Genomic DNA, 21,147 nt, shown 5'->3' with positions numbered 1-21,147 from the left:
TAGTTTTCCGTAACTAGAATGGGCCTTTTCCTTATTCAATTTCTAAGACTCTCAGGAAAAGAAAAGAAAACCCTTCAGGAAAGTGCTTTGGATTTCAGGTAATTTGTATAGATTACATTTTGTGCTGGGGCTGCAGCATAACCGTTTTAGTAAACCGCCTTTCCTTGGGCATCCAGTTTTCCTTCTTAACTTGATACAAGAAATAAAATCCTCATAATTCACTCTATACTTTCAGCATATTTTATGGAAGGAATTGGAAGGAGCCCCTCCATTTCAGTTCACATTTTGTACATTTAGGAAGTGGCCCAGATTGAAGCATAATGAGAGTCAACATGCATTTCATTATCGACTTCTAGGAGACAGGAGCAAGATAGTTACAGTATTATCTCAGAGTAGCCCCCCTACTGACAATAACCAACATCTTTATAATGAGGTCCCCTATACAGGCAGCACTCTCTGATTATCTATGCCTTTTAAACCCCTAGTCCTTTGGTTCCATTCCAAGTAAATCAAATGAGTTGACACTAACGGTTCTCTCTCAAGAAATTACATTATTTGTATGTAAACTATACAGTGACAAGGACAATTACCTTCAGAGATTTGAATAAATAGTATGACTACACGTTTTGTTTAACAAGTCAACCACTGAAAAAAGAAAGAGAAGAGAACCTTTTAGAAGACCCACGGAAAGCCTGAAAGGGGCATTTGCTTCAAATGGATCTGATGGGAACACTTACACATCTAAGATAAATGTTTCTATAATAGATATGGTACCTCTCATTTTTTTCACTGAAAAAAATAACAACATTATTAATAATCACACATGTAACCATGTTAACAACCAACCTTATTTTTGTTCACTATCTTGTTTGTTTTCACATCTCTTTCAGACAGATCCAATTTCAGGCAGCAGGGAAAGCAAGACTAAGAGATAATGACTTTCTCAAGGCCGTGCAATGAGCCCACAGGTAAGCAGGAATCTGAACCCACATCTGACAGATCTACTTCTTTATACACATTATTCACTGGACTACTCAGTATGGATGACACCGTTATTAGCTTTATATGCCTATGTTCTGTTATATTATTGGAATTTAGGAGAATCTGACCTTTTTCTTGATGGCCCTTCTTCAAAATCTGAAGAACTAATATCATTGCTTGTTGAGGACACTTGCGACGCATCATCCTTCTCATTCTCTAGCTGTTCAGACCCGGGTCGTAATCCTTTAGATTGGCCATTACTAAGAAGTCCTGTAATCAAGAAATCAAAATGGATGACTATAAGCAACAAAAACTGTAAAGCGATTTGCAGCAAATTAATTCCAAAATATGTAAAAGGCACACACAAGCATGAAAAGGAGCAGTGGCACGAAGAATCCTTTTCTACTGTGTTCAAAGTAATAAATGTACAAAATGTAGCCTAACTGAATGGTTCAAATAATACACTTGGTGAACCAACTATATTGCAGCATTTCACACATGTATTTCAGTAATCTTTTTCATAATCCTTTATCCCCACATCCTATGGGGTGCTGGCTGAGAATGTGTGCCTGCCTGAAGGCTACTTACGAGTCAGTGGTTAAGCTGAATGTTTACTCAGAGAATTTCTAGATCACCTTATTTATTTAAAATAATTTTAGGCCAAATTTAAGGGCTACAACCCTGTGAAGGTGGTTTAGATAATACAATAATAAAACAGCAAACATCAGTAAAATCACCAAGCAACAGCAATAACAAAAACATCCAGCCCAGAAAAATAATTATAGCTGAAAACCACCAACGTAAAACAAAACTCAAGTGAAAGCCACAGAAATCAAATTAGTCTTCAGAATTTTCCTAAAGGCCTGCAAAGATTGGGCCTGATGAACCATGGATTGTGGGGGGAAACTAGGTGTGAGGGAGGCAGGCACATTTGTTGTTCATGGCTTGCCCTATTCACATATACAGCAGCGCTGGACAGCCTTACATTAATATGAAAAGGAGCACACAGTGAGAGGAGATGAACTATTCTCCGCCTCCACCACCACCACCTTATCACCCCTTGCTCTGATATTTCATCAGAAGTAGACTAGGCTGAAGTGCCTGAAGTGACAGAGTGTGGGGAGAGAAAGCAGTGAGAGTGGGTTCTCATTTTCATGTTAAAATAAGACCTTCCCAACACCTACTTTATACATGAATGAGGCACACTAGTGAATAAACAAATATAGCTGCCTCCACTGCATCTAGCTTAAGCCCTTAGGTGCTATACTATTATCAGGTGCTGAGTTAGTCAGAAATCCTCATCCTACTTTCAAGCTTCTCTCTGCATCATGAGAGCTCAAGAGTTGTTTCTTTTAACCCTCCTACATTTGAGATCACAGCTGACACCAAAGATGCACAAAAAATTAAATGTATTTTCCCATGCCGGTTCTGACCTCTGTCATTTCCTACTTCAGGTATTTTCATTCAAAAAAGAGCAGAGCATTCTGTATTATTTCAATTCTACATTCCCACTGTTGTTGGGAATGCAGTTAAGACCCTGATTTCAGTGACTGGAAGCAAATTAAACTTTGCATATCTAAGGTGTTGGGGAGGTAGATTACCTCAGCCCCAGTAAAACTCACATTTCTTTTGATACAGAAGTTACGCTAAGAAGAAAATATTTTAGTAGGGAGATTTTCATCCATACATCCAGGAGATTTTTGTGTTGAAAATAGTGCACAGCTATGGTAATACAGACTCCTAAAATTCTACATAGAGAGTTGGTGTTATTATAGATAGTATTTCTTAGTGATTGTACCCCTGTTTTATAAACTCTAATTCTTAATAAAATGTTTAACATTAAACTGGAGGTGTTGTGAAATACATCTCTGGATTTTAAAAATGACTTAGTTGGACCCATTCTGGGTTAAAGACATAATTATCTTTTTAAGATCAAGCATTAAGATCAAGCATCCATCTATGTGTGCATACATACAATGTATGTGTGCATTTTAACCAGTCTGTAAATAACAAGCTCTTAAAAATAAATAGGGCCTGGACATAAAACAAAACAGTTCAGTTGCAACCCTAACCATGAACAAAAGATCACCCTCATATACAAAGGTATATGAGTAAGATTTGACTCAAGACTTGCTTCTGGTAAACAGCAGTTAAATACCTGTTCACTAAACCACACTAAAACTATTAAACATTTATGGACACATTAAATCTGTGACATACATTGCACCAAAGATATAAAAAAGAATAATAAAAATCAATAATATATTAAACTTTTAATAATAACTAAGAACTTTTAAAAGATCTATTCTCTGTAGGAATTTCAATCATATCTTGGAGAATAGCACCTTGTTCTCCATAGTTCCAAAACACTTTTCAATAAATATTTTAGACGATTGAATTTACACACACACACACACACGATTCTCCCTCACCACCTTCCTTGTTAATTGTTCTTCCTTCTACAGCTTTCTATTTCTACCCTTTACCTACAAGGTAACTGAAGCAGCAGCAGGATACAGTGACAATGAATCCATACATACAGTCAAAGTACTCTGGCAGGGATTGGTTCTCTGTGTGATTACTAGGGGGGTTCACTCATGTCCTTTCACACATTGAAAAAATAACCTGATTTGCACAATCAAAACCACCCACCATGGGTTGTTTAAGCCACAGTGAGCTGTGGCATGCACTGGCTGGCTGACTGTGGATTGTCGTTGTGTCCGAACCTGTGGCCACCGTGGGTTATGCGAGGATTAAACAACCCTCGGATAACTCTACAACAGACCATGGGTTACGCGAGGGTTGTTTGACCCTCGCATAAGCGATGGTGGCTGGGTTTGGACACAACGATAACCCTCAGTTGGGGATTGAATATGCAAAATGCTGGCTAGCACATGCTGGTAGGCACCAGGGCTCACCATGGCTTAAACAACCCACAATGGACTGTTTTGACTATGCGAACCGGCCCAATGTGTGAGTGGTCCTGCGGGCTACCATGCATAGACCCAGCTCCACAACCAACACGCACCCCAGCCATGCCCTCTGTCAGCGGTGTGTTGGCCAACTGTGTAAAAGAGCCCTATCTGCATGCCAACACATCAGCTGCCAAAACCACAGCCAGTGGGGTACGTGCCCTGTAAGTGAGGGGCTGGGGCTAACTGGTGTGGCCTCACAATCCTCCCCATTCTTTAGGTAAATGGCATGAAGAGGTTGTATTTATCCACCCATCCCAGTCAAATGGCAAAGTAGATTTACCACAGGTTTTCAATGTGTATTGAAAAGTGGGATACTGTGTGGCAAAATGGCCACCTATATCCACCCAAAGTGATGCTTTCAATGATGCAATTTAGGCTCCCTCAAACATAATCACAGTAAGCACAATTCAGTTCTTACATTCAAAACAGCAGTCCCAAAGGACTGTTTCTTGTTATATTCCTAGTCCAGCATCCTCTTTCCCACAGCCAAATACTTATAGGGAGCCCACAAGCAGGACATGAAGGCAGTAGCCCTCTCCCACTGTTGTTCCTCAGCAACTGTGGCTGAACACTTGTCCACAAGGTGCTGTGCTGCCATCCTGTCAATCAACGTGGTTAGGTTTCTGTTGAAAGAGAGTGAGGCAACATTAAAGATGTAGGCCTGCATGCTTTAGCTAACCACAGCACATATCCAGTATATGCACCAGGCGTTTCAATGGGATTTTCACTATAAGGACACATGTACAGCCACACAGGCATTAAGCTGGCTGAGGCTCACTCTAGCACTTCCTTCACAAGCAATCTTCAGTTTTCAGTCCACAACTTGATTTAAGTATATTTCAGGGTTTTGCTAAGTACTATTTAATCACAGACTGGAGTGTAAACTGAACATCCTGTCAGTGTAAACAGATCCAAAATTTAAACCTGTACCCACCAAAAAAGATGGGGCGGGGGGAGGATGGCAGCATCACTTCCAAGTAATTCAGTGCTGCTTATAAATTCTGAGAAAGCACAGAAAGCACCATTTCTTATTCAACTCAAGATATTTTAGTCTAGGAAGCAATGTGAATCAAGGGCTCCATCCAGGCACTTTCCTTTCTCTCAAAAGCCCCATTCAGGTGATCTTCTCCTCAAAAAGTCCTATGCAGATGTCCCCATCGCTAGATCCACAGTGATTCATGCACTGGAGGACAAACATCTGCATGGGAGCATGCTGAATCAATGTAGGCTCCCCATGCGAACTGTGCTGGGCAGCAGGGCTGGCAATGGGAGCACAGTGGAAGGGGTACTGCAAGGTAGTTCATACCCACTCTTCCTTCATGCAATTCTAATAGTGTGAGGAAAAGAACACCTGAATAAGGCTTCAGTCTACTTAAAATCATTTTTTTAGACACCAGTACCAGTACAGTACAGTCCTTTCTGAATCAAAGCCCATGCATACTGGCTACAATGTCTGTTTTATTTTTTTAAACCCACTAAAAAAAATCTCTTCTAAAAACAGAAGCATAAATTTCCCTGTTGAGGGAAATAAAGGAAGATTGATACTCTGGGCTAGATGTCTGCCCTGGCAAGGAGTTGCAAAGCAAAAATAACATTAAAAATGAAGCACAAATCACTGTTTTGATTTGTCCCCACTAATCAGACTATGAGGTGGATTCAAAACACAAATAAATCAAATTACCATATTCAAAGTCTTTCTCCCTTTCATTAAAACTTCTCTTGCTGAACATTTTTTAAATGACATCATAACCACAAAGATTTTCACTGCAGCCCATTATACCAAACTCTTTTCATGGAATAAAACAATATTTAGAAATAACTTCAGTGATCCTGAAAAGTTATTTCCGTCTTGTTGGTTATATCCAATATATAAATTTGACATGAACTTTTTATTATTTCCTTTTTCATTTCAGCATTTTTAATTGTTCATTAAATTTACAGTTAGAAACTCCAGGGATGTCTAAATCAAGCATATAATTTTAGACCCTCTAGTTATTTAGGTAACCATTAAGAGAGAATTTCACTTTTTTTTTTCAAGAGTAGTATTTGTTCTGGAGAAATGCCATGCTGAAAACCCAGCCATATGAAGAAAAGAGTCCTGTTGGCTGTCAATTCACTTGTGCTTGGAAAACAATTCTCCCCCTGCTCCAAATTCATACTCTCTCACTACATTCACTTAGAAACAGCTGACGTGTTATTTCCCCCTCCAAAGAGTGAACTGTTATCATTACTATGTTGTTGTTTTTGTTGTTCTAGGGCTTATTTGGTTTAAGTGAGACCCACATGGTACCAAGGCATAAAAAATGCCTTACTTTTTCCGTTGTTATATTGCTATGGGCAACACAGCCTTCTCATTTACTGCTTTGTCTCCAGAGGAACTTTGTAACCTAAATCCCTCAGCATTGCCTAACCATAATTTAATTAACATCATGTCTGCAGAACAGGGCTGCACACCAAGCATCTGTTTTTATTATTTCCTCTGACCATCCAAGCCTGAAGGAGGGTGCTGCATAACTCAAAAAAGTTTACTTCCAATATAATAAAATATTACTTCTGGTCATATAAAGTATATTGCCTCACTTGTTCTGCATTTGGCATCCTTGTTATTTACGTACATTCAGGTTATCGGTAAATTGTACTCCCTGCAAAAGTCTACAGGAGAGTTTGGGTTTTTTTAAAGGTAGCCAGCGTGGAGCTGCCAACATTAACAAAACAAGGGGGAAAGGAAGGAAGTCTAACTCCCCTCTTTTTCACATCCAGACCTTACCAGAAAAGCATTCTCAAGAGCAAGAGCAATTGCAAGGGGAAAAACAGTGTCCCAACCTCCAAGGACATGAAGCTCTAAAACAGCACTCTCATACAGCTGTATGGTGAAGAGAACCCTGTCACATATGATTCTTCTTACTTTTTCCATATTAGTCTACAAATAAAAATTATTCTCACATCTAACCAAATGGAAACTGGATTCTTTTATCCTGAGTTTGGTTTATTTTATTTCTAAAATTCTATCCCATCTTTCTCTCCAGGAGGAGATGCATGCCAGCTACCACAAAGTATAATATATCAAACAACAAAAAATAAAGCATAGCCTAAAATGGGTAAAAAAAAAAAAAACAGTATCAAAATTCAAAAGTCTGATTAAATCTTAACCCTGCTTAGGCAAAGGGATGGACAGATCAGTCTACAGATCAGTCCATGTTGGTTTTGCATGTGTTTATTCCATCCGGTTTTCTACAATTTTTTTTATACATTTCCCCTAAAAGTGCATTTTGGTACGCACTTCCCTCCAATATTTTCATGCACACTTTTTGAGCAGAGACGTACATTTCAACATTCGGAGAAGTGTGGCAACCAAAGGATAACTGCATTCTGATTTGTGTATTAGTCTAAGAAGTATGAATTAGGTCAGTTCGCTTTAAAATGAGGGCCAAACAAAACTCTCCAGCATCCCTACATCAGCAATTCAGCCTTCACCATCCCTCCTAAAGGATACAGGACAGAGATCCAAGAGGCCTCTCCAGGAGGGAAGTGCTGTAACTGGGTTGTCAATTCATGATGAAAAGAGGGCTTGTGAGCTTCTAACAGCTCTGTGGACTGGCATAGATCAAGTATGTGTAGCCTGTTCCATCACAGAGCTGCTGTAGTGACACACACAGCCACATGTGATGAAATGATCCCAATTCCTCCCACTGCAGACTGAAGTGATAAAGTCCAAGAATAGCTTTATTCCTTCATTCTACAGAATATATAAACCATGATCCTAAGGTTTCCAAAGTATAACAATTTAAATAAATGAAGTTAAAGGGTGTTTGAAAAGGTCTTTTATAAATAAAGTACTAACTAATGTTCTCTCTCTCTCTCGCACGCACACATAGTGCACAAATATATGTACATATATTACAAATATATGTAAAAAGCAGACTTTGCAATTACTTTAGTTTTGCAATTACTTTAGCAGAACACAAAAGAGCAAGATTTTTGCAGAGAGATATGTGGAATCATAAAATAATTATATCGCATAGGATACTGGGGATTTAAAGAAAAAAGGGGGAATAGAATGAACTCTTAGCTAAAAGCTAACCTGTGGGAACCCCATCAGTGGAACAATTTGACAAAGGGGCACAATGAAAGAGCATTCAAAATAATAGCTAAAAGAAGTTCCTTTTAGGATGGATTTCCCCCCCAATAAAAGACTTCCAGAAAATCACTACATATATCCATCATATCACCCAGGGGAATGCAGGGTTCCTATTCTCTCTTGGAGAATGGAAGAAACCTGGTAATGGTTTCTGCACACTGCAATTCATCAGACTGAGATGAGATAGGAAGAGAGAAACAGATGCACCAACGTTTTCACCTCTGTTATCTAGTTCACAAGGATAAGGCAAGAGCTACTGCTATTTTGCATTAATAGTGAGAAGCACATATAACAAGTCAAATATAGTTAAGTACATCAAATGACTTAAATAATTGTATGCCAGAGAAATCTTGCCCATAATTATATTAATCACATTCAACATGGTGTGAATAGCTTATACTAATTTGCGTGATAATGCAGGCAGACTGAAGCTCCTCTGCTGAATTGTCCTGCGGTAGTTTATGAAGCTTCTCACTCTTCTTCACAAGTACATATTTTTCTGGGTCACAGCTCAATACAATCTTCGGAATCTTTTTGCACATATGCTTATTAGATCACAGTGGCCCCATTCCTCTGGAATAAGCTGTCATCGGGGGTCAGCCAGACCCCATCATTGTAGGCTTTTAAGAAGGCCGTAAAGATTGACTGGTTTACTCTGGCCTTCCTTTGATTATGTTTTATCACACTGTGTTGTACCTGCAGTTGTGTTCTAGGTTCTGCCTTATACTGGCGTTTGTTGTTTCTTGGAACATTCCCTGTTTTTGTTATCCCATCTGTTTTTATTATATTAATGTTATTGTTATACACCACCTTGGAAGGGCTCCTGCCCGGAAAGGCAGCCTACAAATATTTTAAAGAAAGAAAAATGTGCAACTAGTTGCACAATGGGTTGCATAAGTGTAATGCACAGCTGGTTGTACAGTGCTCAACCAATTGTACAACAGGTTGCACAAGGGTAATGTGCAACTGGTTACATAACAGGATGCACAGGTGAAATGCACAACAGCCTTTATGCAACCATAACTTCCACTGGTTTCTCCTCCTGCGCATACTTCAGAACCTAGTTTCTGCTAGTGCAACATCATTTGCCCTCACAGAATGACACAGCTGGATACTGCCCTCTATCTTGACCCAGCCCCACTACTCGTAAAAACAAAGTGGCAAAAAATGAAGGAAGGAAGGAAGGAAGGAAGGAAGGAAGGAAGGAAGGAAGATGAAATGCCCACAAATAACAGGGAGAAGTAAGGTCTGACAGTTACAGGGCAGATTAGAGCATTTGATTTTTATTAGGTGAAAATAAAATATCTGTTTGGTAGATAGAGCATAAATATTCATATCTGAGAAATGATCAAATTAGTTCTTTGTTTACATAGGAAAAATGCCCTTTAACTCAGGATATCTGGTAAAGGCACTGATTCAGTTTAGAGATTAATTGAAGGGCTAACATGCTTATATCCAGACTACTTAACATTAACCTGGTTATTATTTCAGAGAAACTTGGTATTTACAGTTTTTTAAAAATAAAAATAACCTAATGCTTTAAAAAAAGTTTATCAGTTTTAAGCCACTTTGCGTCCCCAACTATTATTGTCTGGGGCTGTTGGAGAATCACAAGTCTTCCGGAAGTACTCCTCCTATTCTCCCATTTTTGGCTGAACACTATGTGAGAAGAGGCACGCCTTTCTGGTGCTTTAGGAAATTTATGTTGAGAAGTTTACAGTATTTCAATGTGATCTGGTATACGCTGTGCGCAAGACTTTATCTGGCTATATTGATAGCCTATTGTGTCTATAGTGGGCCTTTATGGAGGATACCTCTTTAGGATACCAGTCTATGATAATAAAAATAGGACTTGGTTTAAAATGTAAAAAATATGACTTTTTATGGCCACTAGATGAGTAACCTTTGGCATTTCATATGACAAGCCACTTGACATTAAACTGATAACCCTAGAACATACATACGCTCTTCTGCTGATATCATGCCAAAAAGTGTTAGCCCATGGCTTTTACAGTCCGTAAATGAACAGAAAACTGATTTTATATGTAGACTCACATCGTTACTATGGAAGTTAAGCATGCATGACATTACAGTGCAGCCTGTTTTTGTCAGGCTGTCAAAAGGAAGAGAGCACCACAACAGAATTGGCTTAATCATACAATCTGAGGAAAGCTACTTTGCCCTTCTGATTACATACATCCTGATCCACATTTCATTTTACAGTTACTTTGGTGTATAAGCTCCAATTGGACAATGATAGGTACATTTGATAAACCAACTGCTTTCTTGTCTCAGTCAAAAGATTAACATTTATCTAAGTCTTTGTGGCCTGCTTCACTTGAAATGGCTAGTACAGCTTGGCCATTTAATGCAGTGCTTTTTCCATGTGTACTGGTACTGGCTTGACATATGAATTGGCTCCTGGCCATGCAGTTTTCTCTGTGCCGCTATAAAATGCTAACACGAATTTTGAGCACTGGAATAAAAATAGCAAGGGCCAATTCGCATGGCAAATTTCTACATGTGAACAGTTCATCACATGGAGCAGCTGCCATGTGGACAACATTTCAAACAGCCATTTTGTGTGAAGCAGGCCACAAAAAAGAAGAAAAAAAGCTGAATGTAGTGAGACATAGTATTTGCTCCCTCAGCCACTGACACAAAAAACTTCTATCATTAACCAGTATCCTAGAGAATTTGGGCACAGTCAATGGAACATTAATTCAATGAATGGAAGTGTGTAAAAGCACTTACCCTAAGCCACACTGAAATGGATAGGGATGTACATTTCCAATTCATTTCTATGAATCTTGAAATTATTCAGTGAGAGCCAGTGTGGTGTAGTGGTTAGAGTTTTGGACTGGGACTCGGGAGATCCAGGTTCTAATCCCCGCTTGGCCATAAAGCTCACTTGGGTGACTCTGGGCCAGTCACTGACTCTCAGCCTAACCTACCTCACAGGGTTGTTGTGAGGAGAAAATAGAGAGGAGGAGGACTACTTAAGCTGCCTTGAGTTCCTTGCAAGAAGAAGAAAGGTGAGATATAAATTTAATAATAAATAAATCTGTCACAAACAAAGAACATAAGAAGAGACCTGCTAGATCAGACCACAGATCTCATTAGTCCAGCATCTCATTTCTCACAGTGGCCAACAAGATGCCTGCAGGAAGCTCCAAAGCAGATGCCCTCTCCCACTGTTGTTTCCCAGCAACTTGCATTCAGAGACACTGTTCTTCCGATACTGGAGGTTATAGTCATCATGACTACTAGCCATTAATTGCCTTTTCCTCCATGAATTTGTCTAATCCCCTTTTAAAGCCTCAAGGTCTGGGGCCATCACCATATTCTGTGGAAGCAAATGCTGTAATTTAACTATGCACTCTCTGAAGAAGTGCTTCCTTTTATCTGTCCTGAACCTCCCACCATTCAGCTTCAACAGATGACACTGACTTCTAGTATTATGTGAGGGAGAGACAAAAACATTTTCCTATCAACTTTCTCCACACCATGCATAATTTTGCAAATATTATAACCTTGTAGGGGAGATGCTCCAATTACCAACAAGTTCCGATTATAATTTTAATTCTGCAGGTTAACTGAACCTTTCAGCCTCAGTTGTGTGTGTATAAAATAATGTCTCTGTAAAAATGGTCCATCACTTAAGCAGTGGCGAGTTGACCCAAGGTTTTTCATATATTACCACAATGGCATTTCATGTTTCCTTACGGCTTCGTCCCACACCAGCCCAAATATATATATATGAAAAAACCACATCATTGACCCCGCCCACATGGCTTTTTCATACACATGCTACTAGAGCAGTATGGGAAGAAGCCATAGGGAAGCCACTCCCATGCCAATGTGGTAATGTATTGATTTGTACTGCCTACTCTCATGAAGAGGAAAGAAGTGCTGAGATATAGCTTCAAAAGGTATAGGAATAAATAAAGTAAAACAAAACAAAATACTGTGGTGTGGCATAGTGGTTCGAGTGTTGAACTGGGAGTCGGGAGATCAGGTTCTAGTCCCCACTTGGCCATGAAACTCACTGGGTGACTTTGAGCCAGTTGCTGACTCTCAACCTAATATACCTCACAGGGTTATTGTGAGGATAAACTGGAGAGGAGGAGAACCATGTAAGTTGCCCTGGGTTCCTTGCAAGAGGAATAAAAGCAGGATATAAATGTAACAATAAATAAATAAAATATTATTTTCATGTAGAGCTAGGGAGGGCTGCATTTTTACTGGAGTTGACACTTACACAGCTATATCAGCTGGAAAACAGTAAAACTTAGAAATAATCATTTCTTACTATAATTTCATACTGCACTCTAAAGCAGCATGAACATCCTAGAAACTTTTGATATATTTGTGCCGAAAGGGGAGATGTACATCCCTAGAAAGAGAGGCAATAGCTTCAATAAAACTGTATTCATTCATTCAGACATATCATATTCTCAATCCCTCTCTAAAATAGGCCACAGATATCACCCCAAAGACCTCTGGAATAGAGATTGAGATCTTCTGAGGTAAAGCTCAGCAGGGGTTAAATACATAGTGTTGTATGCAATTCTCTGTTTGGGCTGTGAAGAATACTGGTAAGTACTAGGAAGGGCAGATTTAGCACAGCAGGCAAAGAAATGGCACGCAAGTATTAAACAGATAAAAATCATTTGCAGCAAGCAGTGGCAGGTGCCAGGCATTGTATGCTTAGAAAAGAACACAAGTTACTTTTTACAGTTGTGAGGATAAAATAATTTCACTAAAATTTCATTGGAAAATAATTTCACTGAAGTACAAGAGGCTATTTTGGAATATGTGACTTGATGAATGCAGCATGAAACAAAGAAGGAACAATGATTTATTTCTGAAAGCCAGTAAAAAGAAAAGAAGCAAACCTAGAATCAGGAGAGAAAAGTTGAATGTAAGCATAGCTGATTAGTGCTTGAAATGGATAAAGAATAGAAAGAAACAGAAACTGCTCTTCATTTAGCAGTCTGCATGCTGCAATGTGTACGAGACGCAGAGAGCTTGAACAACTGACTAGGAGAAGCAAACCGCTGCAGCATATCTCCAATTGTGCAACCTCATTTGATATTGTAATGCATGTCATTCAGAATAGCCCTTCATGGCTTTGCCTGAAGCGTGGGCAGCCCTACAGACAAGAGTCAAGAAATATTTTTTTTCCAATGTGACACATGCTCTGAACAGGCCTCTTACAGCGGAAACACATGACCCAGTAATGGGGTGCTGACCCTCTAGTGCAAGCATTATCTGACAATAGATTTAATCCTCTGCTAAGCACAGCAATTCAAAACAAAAACCAAGCACTCCCCATCTTCCCAGCCATATCCAGATAAATTGTACTTCTACAGAAGCTTTCACAAAAGCACCTTAGTAATTGCCTGTAGAACTCAGATCTGGCCTAATGAATTCTATTCCCAAACATAAACATCTTGGAAAAAATATATATCTGTAGAACAGTGGAATAATCTGCTGACGAGGTCACAGAATATGACGTTCACAAATTATTCAGTGGAAAACAGTCACTAGTTCACAGACCAACTTGAAAGCCTCAAGAGTAATTTATTTACAGTTCAAAACAAAAAAATTCAAAACCTACAGCATTTTAGAAGAAAGCTATATACATTTCCTTAATGCGCCCACTCTCTCTAAATGCCTCAAAATACAAATCTATAAAACTGCACAAATTTTAGACTAACTTTGGAGGTCTGAGTATAGTTTCTTCCAATGAAATATAAACTGATCCTATGAATAAAGAGTCACAAGTGAAGTTCCCAAATTTTAAAGTTAAACATAGCCTATTTGTTTTTACTGTCTTGTCATTTTGTTTTTTTGAGATACGATTTTATGTTTATATGCCTTTTGTTAGCTCCTCAGAGGGCCCTATTAGGGGCAAAGGGGGGATACAAGTGAACTTAAAATCAAATAAATAAAATTAATAAACTTTATAAACCAAAACCTTGCGTAATTTGTTTGCTTTCTCATATTTCATTTACATTTCTAATTTTAGAAGCCAGGAATGATCTTAAACCTGAAAATGATACTTTCTACAGCAAGAGGAGATCCCCCCCCCCTTTTGAAAGAGATTATGTCAGTAACAAAAGGTTGGTCAACAATTTTCACCGCATATGTAAAATTCTATGTAGCAAGCATTCAATGTAGCATTCAATCCACTACAACGCATTGTCCATCCCCCCACAAATATTTATAGCATTAAAAACTGAACACTGAAAACTGATAAATAAGAGTGAGTAGAACCCTGGTGCAATACACCTACATCCTCTGCAGGCACAGCTCAGGACCAAAACAGACATTATTTTAAATCTGCATCTAGCAGCTACGTCTCTTTTCCAGTTTTACTCTAGAGTAGGTGTGGGGGTGATTTGCATTTTAAAAGCCCCCGCCCCACCCCTTATGCTAGCGTCTGGATCTGGATCGGGCTCTCTGAACTTACTCTGGAGTGACAATTTTAAAAGACATAGCTACTAAACAGAGATTTAATTTAAAGTCTGTTTTGGCCCTCAGACTAACACACTTATTTCTGGTCTTGACCACTGAATAAAGGCAGCAGGGCCTTACTATCAAAACAAACTATCAGAGGCTAAGAAAATCCAGTCCATGAAGGCACAGCTAGCACTGCAGTTATATCTGTCACTTAAGAGAAGAGAAGTCGTTCTATTGGAGGCCCAACCTTCACATAGACTACAGAGCATGGTAAAATGTTTGCCTTGGCTGTATTCCCTCCCTTGCCTTCAGCATTGAAGTCCAAGAGCAGAGCTGCTTGGTTACAGCCTGCAAAGAACAATATATCCAGCGAGAAGTTCCAATGATCGGCTTCAGATGATACGTTGTGGCTCGTGGTTGGTTAAATAACCCATGATGAACCACAACACCAGTGGGCATCATGATGCATATTCAGACCCCAGCTTAGGAGTTGTCATGTCATACAAACCCAGTGAGCATGGGTTATACGAGGGTTAAACAGACCATGGGTTATGTGAGGGTTTGTTTAACCCTCGCATAACCCCTACCCATGCTCACTAGGTTCACACGACACAACCCTCAAGCAGGAGCTGCATATTCAAAATGGTGGCCGCACATGCCCCGTATGCACCACAGCTTTGTGTTGTGTGAACAGCCCCCATATTCGCAACAGTAAGAAACAACTTAATTGCCTTCCCACCACTCAGCAAGCCACCACATTACATTTCAGATCTCCCATGACTGAGGTCCAACTCCCCCCCACACACACACACACAACACAACTTATTGGGTTGGTTATTTTTAGAGTACCATTCCACCTTATAGATTAATTGCTTGTGTTCCCAGTAATTTCAGAATTCATCCTGCCCTCATGCTGCCAGTGAATACTAGCAGTAGAGAGCAGCACAAAGGTGCAAGCCCACAGCCAATGTGTCCTGCTAATTCCACACCCATAGTGGTTCAATCTGGATGTAATGTTCCCAATCACCTAACCATAGTTAGGCGATAACGTGCATGCTACACATCCATTCTCCTTCCTTCTCCTATGGTATATAGCCTTCACCATGGTAGAAGTGTTACGTATGCAACAGTGCTAACCATCGTTACCACTCACCCAGACTAGCCTTATAACCAGGGTTTGAAGTAGGTTTCAAATAAAGGCAACAAAAAGATGGAAAGGGGATCCTTCCCACCTTTTCCTCCAAAATTCCTGAGGCCCTTTTAAGTTTCTAATATGCTGCAGTTCACTGACACTCAATACTAAGGTTTGGGGGACAATTGGAGAACCAAGAACTGCCACAGGACAAGAAAACAATGTGGAAAATAAGCAATATATGTCAAGCAAAGGAACCCAAGCTCCTCCAGATGAGCCAAAACTAGGAAACAAATTCCTATGGGCAAATAGGAAATGGAGGACCATACATGTGCTCACCAGTAAGTGGGATACAGGGCAGTATCTAATGGGGCTGCTTTGCTAGTTCCGTTGTACTGGCAGGACTCAACGCTTGTGCAACAGGGCTTTGCATTTCTAAAAACAACCATGGAAACGACCATAAATTATTGTTTCTGGATAGGGGCAGATACACTCTTCTGGCCATCCCTGCATAATCCCAGTCATCAAGGGGAGCGAATAAGCAGGAAGAAGAAAAGATACACACACATTCCACGAGCCTAGAATTGAATCAGATTCTCTTACCTAGTTGATCTGAGCTTCTTTGGTCTTTACTGATTTGTCTGCTGGTCAGGGATTGCTTAGTAAATGGGCCAGTTTGCACAGCTGAACAGCCCATTGTGACTTATTTAAGCCAATCACAGAATCATCGAGTCTAACCCCTGCTCAATGCAGGAATCCAAGTAAAAGCAACCTTGACAAGTGGCTTTCCAGCTTCATCTTGAATGCCTCCAGTGTGGGAGAGCCCACTGGAGCCCATGGTGGGCTGGGGCATGTGTGGGTGCAAGAGAGTGGCCATTTTGAATATTCAATGCCTGGCCACAACTTGTCGTGTCAAGTGAACCTGGGACCATGGGTTATGCGAAGGTTAAACCCATGCATAACCCATGGTCTGCTGTTGGGTTATGAGAGGGTTGTTTAATCCTTGTACAACCTACGGTCCCAGGGTTCACATCACATGACAAACCATGGCCAGACACTGGATATGCAAATCCTGCTCAGCACATGCTGGCACACACTGCAGCCCACTGTGGCTTAAACAACCCACAGTGGGCTGTTTTGATTGTGCAAACCAGATCAATGTGTTTGCACATCTGTTCTGGGGTGTGAGGTAACTGTGGGGATAGGAGTAATAATTCTCGGACTGCCTAGCAAATACAAATACTTAGAAGTGTAAAATAGGAGAGCCCCAAACACAGGGATAATCTCAAAATATTATATAGTAATGGAGTAATCATGCGTAATCTGAGTAAGAAACTGGTCCAGATTAGATGGGTCCAAATATGCAAACCTATATATGAACATTCTGTGGCCGTGTTCGCTAAACCAACGCAATAAGCCACAGCATGCATCAGGCCTAGGCGCTTCCCTCCCCTCTCCTCATCTGGCATGGCCACAAGGGGATCAGGAGTTTTTGCCTCAGTTTTTGATTAACCTGTTTAGCCTTATGTCTGAACCTTAAACTGTGGTCAATCTTAACTATGGTTTGTGTAAATAATCCATCTTCACAACCCATGGCTTGACATTAGCTTGTTTCAAACAACCCTTAGTTAAGATTAACCACAGTTTGTTGGTTCAGACAAAATAGCAAGTTGCAGTTAAGAAGGTATGGAAGAGGAAGCTTCCCAACTCCTCCTTGCGGCTGTGCCAGAGGAGAGGGGAGTGTTCGAGGCTTGCTATGACTTGTTCTTCCCATGCTAAACTATGGTTTAGTGTGATATCCAAATGGGCCTGTGTGCGTATGCATGCATATATGAAAATGCGACAATGAACTATGATGGATACTGAAACCCCAGCTATGGCGTACTGAAATAGACTGGAAGCCTCTGCAAAAGAATACAAATATTGCTGTCCAGGCAATATGCTATCAAGTATTGCTACTCATTTTCATTTAATTATCACTGAGCATTAGCCAAAGGCAGGGGTAGACAACCTGATTCCTCCCAGATGCTTTGGAGTACAACTCCCATCAGCCCAAGCCAGCATGGTCAATGGTCAGTGATTATGGGATTTATAGTTCGAAACACCTGAAAGGCACTGAGTTGCTTACCTCTGACCAGCTCCTAAAGAGGTGGAGAAAAAAACACACAGTTTGTCCCTCATTAAAGAGACACAAACCTTCCTTAGTCTGGACAGAAGTCAGAACGTTCACAATTGTGGGCTGCATGGGATATACACCACGAAGTGACATACAGACTAGTGCAGCAGCCCTCAGAATGTGGGCTCTGCAGTGTGCATCCAGCCCACATATTGCCCACCTCAGTCCTAAAAATAATGTTCAAAAATTCTAAAACAAAATTAATCCAGAAACAGAAAAAGTATGATAGCATCTCTTGGGAGCTTGCTAAAACCCACATTTCTAAATGGCAGTTTATTATTCCTGAATTAACCAGATATAGTAATTAAAAACTAAGGCAAATTGTTATTATTATTTATTAAATTTCTATACCGCCCCATAGCCAAAGCTCTCTGGGCGGTTTACAGAAGTTAAAACATTAAATACAATATAAAAAGTTTAAAAGCCATTTACATAAAAGCACACAGACAATATATACGAATGACATATAACTAAAAACAACTTTGAACAGTCAGTCATAACTAAAGACACATCCAGGACAGATTAAAACTCATGTGCTGCCAAATGCCTGAGAAAAGAGATAGGTCTTAACTGGGTGCTGAAAAGATAACAATGTTGGTGCCAGGCAGACCTCATCAGGGAGCTTCTTCCACAGATGGGGGGGCCACCACTGAGAAGGTCCTCTCCCTCGTTGTCGCCTTTCGAGCTTCCCTTGGAGGAGGCACTCAGAAGCTTAAATAAGAGCGCAATCCTAACTAGATAGGCGGCCGCCTCCGACCTCGGACGCGACCACCTATGCTAAGCAAAGCAGGAGAGGCACGGGGTGGGGGAATCGTTTGCTCCGCGCCTCTCCTGCCTTGCTATTTTTCACTAGACAGCTGTTTTTGGCTGTCTAGCAGCGGGGGGGGGGGGGAGCGACCAGGAGAGGAAGCTGCCGTACGACACACTGGATGCATCTTACATGCACCTCTGCTCTCCCCGCCCCAGAATGCCCCTTTTCAGTCACTCCGCACTCCTCTTCCAAGTGCGGAGGGTGGGGCTTCTCAAGGGGGGAAGTCAGTTTTCTGGGAAACGACCTCGGATTGCTCCCTTAGTCTCCTAAATTCTTTTACAATTCTAGGTATTTATAAGCTTTTCTTAGCCTCTTGTACTTCAGTGAAATTATTTTCTTTCAAAGTTGCTTGGACTTGTTTAATAAGAAGTGAGCACTTATACTAACCCTTTTATCTCTGGCTTTAGATTATAGAAGAGACTTGAAAGAGTTTAAAAATACGGTTGTCTTATTGCTTAAACCAGCTTTCCCCTCCCTGGTGACCTCCAGATGTGTTGAACTACAACTCCCATCATTCCCAGCCAGCATACTCAATGTCTGTGTTGGGTGGGGGTGATGGGGGTTGTAGTCCAACACATAAGAAGGACACCAAGATTGGGAAGGCTGGCCTAAGCCTTCAGGTATTTTTATATCCCACTTAAAAATATTTTACGGTATATTTATATCATCTTAAAAATAATTGAAACGCTCTACAAATAATTGTATTTTAATATCCTTTTAGGAACAAAGTATCCCTGAATTAAAGTTGGGAGTAAAAATACGGATAATGTTTAACTGGAACTCTTTAAAGCAGCACAGATGGTTCTTTGGTTTTCAGCCCTGTACCATGGAATGTTTACATATAACCAACTGACTTGAAGAGCCCAGCATGCATACCCTGAAGTCTTTTAATCACTAGTGTGGTGCCCACCCAGACAGAATACTTGATCCAACTCTACCTGCTGCTTAATTTTCTGGGAGTGTTCAATGGGAGTGTTCAATGGGATTACGAGTTGCCCACCTCACATTATATTTTGGCATTTTTACTACTGGCATTCTGAGAAGAAGTGTTGTGGTATCAGGTTCTTTCTGGGTCAGGAATGAGGACAGCAGATCTTCCACTGGGTGGGCAGCTCCTTGGGAAGGGATGAACACTTGGCCAGCCATCACTACAGTCCAGGTCAAAATGACTTCCCAGCAAAAGTAAATTTATATGTAACCATCGCGACCCTCCATGCTGAAGTGGCTCGTTTTTCCCTCACTCGAAACCAGAGCATTGCAGAGCACATCTTTAGCATTGCCCATAGTATGCTACACCACAGTGTTGTCTACCTATGAGGCCAAATTGCATACAGAGTGACAGAACACAGCAGTTCTGTCCTCTGGCTAATGAGAGGGGCAGAACGGTTCTTTCTCAAATTACATAGGGTAGGCTGGGACAGAGTTCTCTTGTTCCATAATTTTAGATGCTGAGCACAGCACCCGCAGAATCCAGAACAGATCAACCTTGTGAAACTCTCAGAAACTACAGTTTGAAGTGATTTACAAACCATGGTTTATGCTATGATTTTGGCATGATGTTTGCAGCAGCAAGCCATAGTTACAGCCATTACTGCACCTCCAGATACCCCTGAACCAACAGAAGGGAGTGCTGAGCAGACAAAATTAGAATACAATCAGCTCTAAACCATGGTTGGCCCAACAGTTTGGAAGGTCTTGCTTTGGGTTAGGTGATAAACTGTGGCTAGCCATGGTTTGGCATGATGTCTCCACTGATCCAATGTCCTTCCTAAGATGGAAGTCAAGAACACAAGAGAATTAGTGTGTGTGTAATTTAATAATATCTACATTCAACATCTAGGTATGTCTGGCTTAATCAAAAGTGGTGTTAATATGTTTTTAAGAACAGTGCTTTTTTAAAAAGAAAAGTACCTTGTTTTATGAGCTACTTTGCTGAGTGAGGATACGAAATACGGCCTCATGAATAAAAGCCAAGGATACTTACATGCTATCCTTCAATTTTACAGCCATCTATTTCATGTCTAAAGCAACATTAGAAAGAAAGCTATTTCCCATGAGAATGAGATTCTCTCTTACAAAGAGACCTCTGAAAAACTGATTATCACGATCCCAAACCCTAGGCTTATTAAAATCGTAGCTGAAATAGCAGAGAGTAACATTCAAAATTACACCACAGGTTCCCTTGGGCTTGCTGATGTGTTATCCTGTTTCCCAGACTTAGACTCCCATTGAATGCTACAAAGGCTTTCCTGACCATTTCTGTGTGATAATTTCCCCTTCTGATTTTAATGTTCCCACATGGTGGAAGAGAAATAAAATGAACAATGGCATACTGTAACAACAGGACAGTGGTCATTCTATATCCTGTGAATATCTAGAAGCAACAAAGCAAATACCCAGTAAGGCAAATATGTGGGTAAGCGAACTCCTCCATTTACAGAAACCTTTTCTAACACACTACAGCTG

At 40.4% G+C, this 21,147-nt stretch overlaps 1 protein-coding gene across 7 annotated transcripts in view; it reads right to left on the bottom strand.

Annotated features, from left to right (window-relative positions):
* The window catches only part of JARID2 (jumonji and AT-rich interaction domain containing 2), a 252,410-nt gene that overhangs the window by 88,051 nt on the left and 143,212 nt on the right, over positions 1 to 21,147 (bottom strand). For all 7 annotated transcript variants that reach the window (XM_084850264.1, XM_084850269.1, XM_084850266.1 and 4 more), the window contains one exon: positions 1,110 to 1,251. In XM_084850264.1, coding sequence (XP_084706390.1) covers positions 1,110 to 1,251 — 142 coding nt within the window. The remainder of the gene's footprint in view (positions 1 to 1,109; positions 1,252 to 21,147) is intronic.

Source organism: Heloderma suspectum, chromosome 4 (genome assembly GCF_057233095.1).
Source record: "Heloderma suspectum isolate Gila_16-S chromosome 4, 16-S_ref, whole genome shotgun sequence".
NCBI classification, from domain to species: Eukaryota; Metazoa; Chordata; class Lepidosauria; order Squamata; family Helodermatidae; genus Heloderma; species Heloderma suspectum.
The sequence above is the reverse complement of the archived record's forward strand: the minus strand, read 5'-3'. Positions and strand labels throughout refer to the sequence as shown.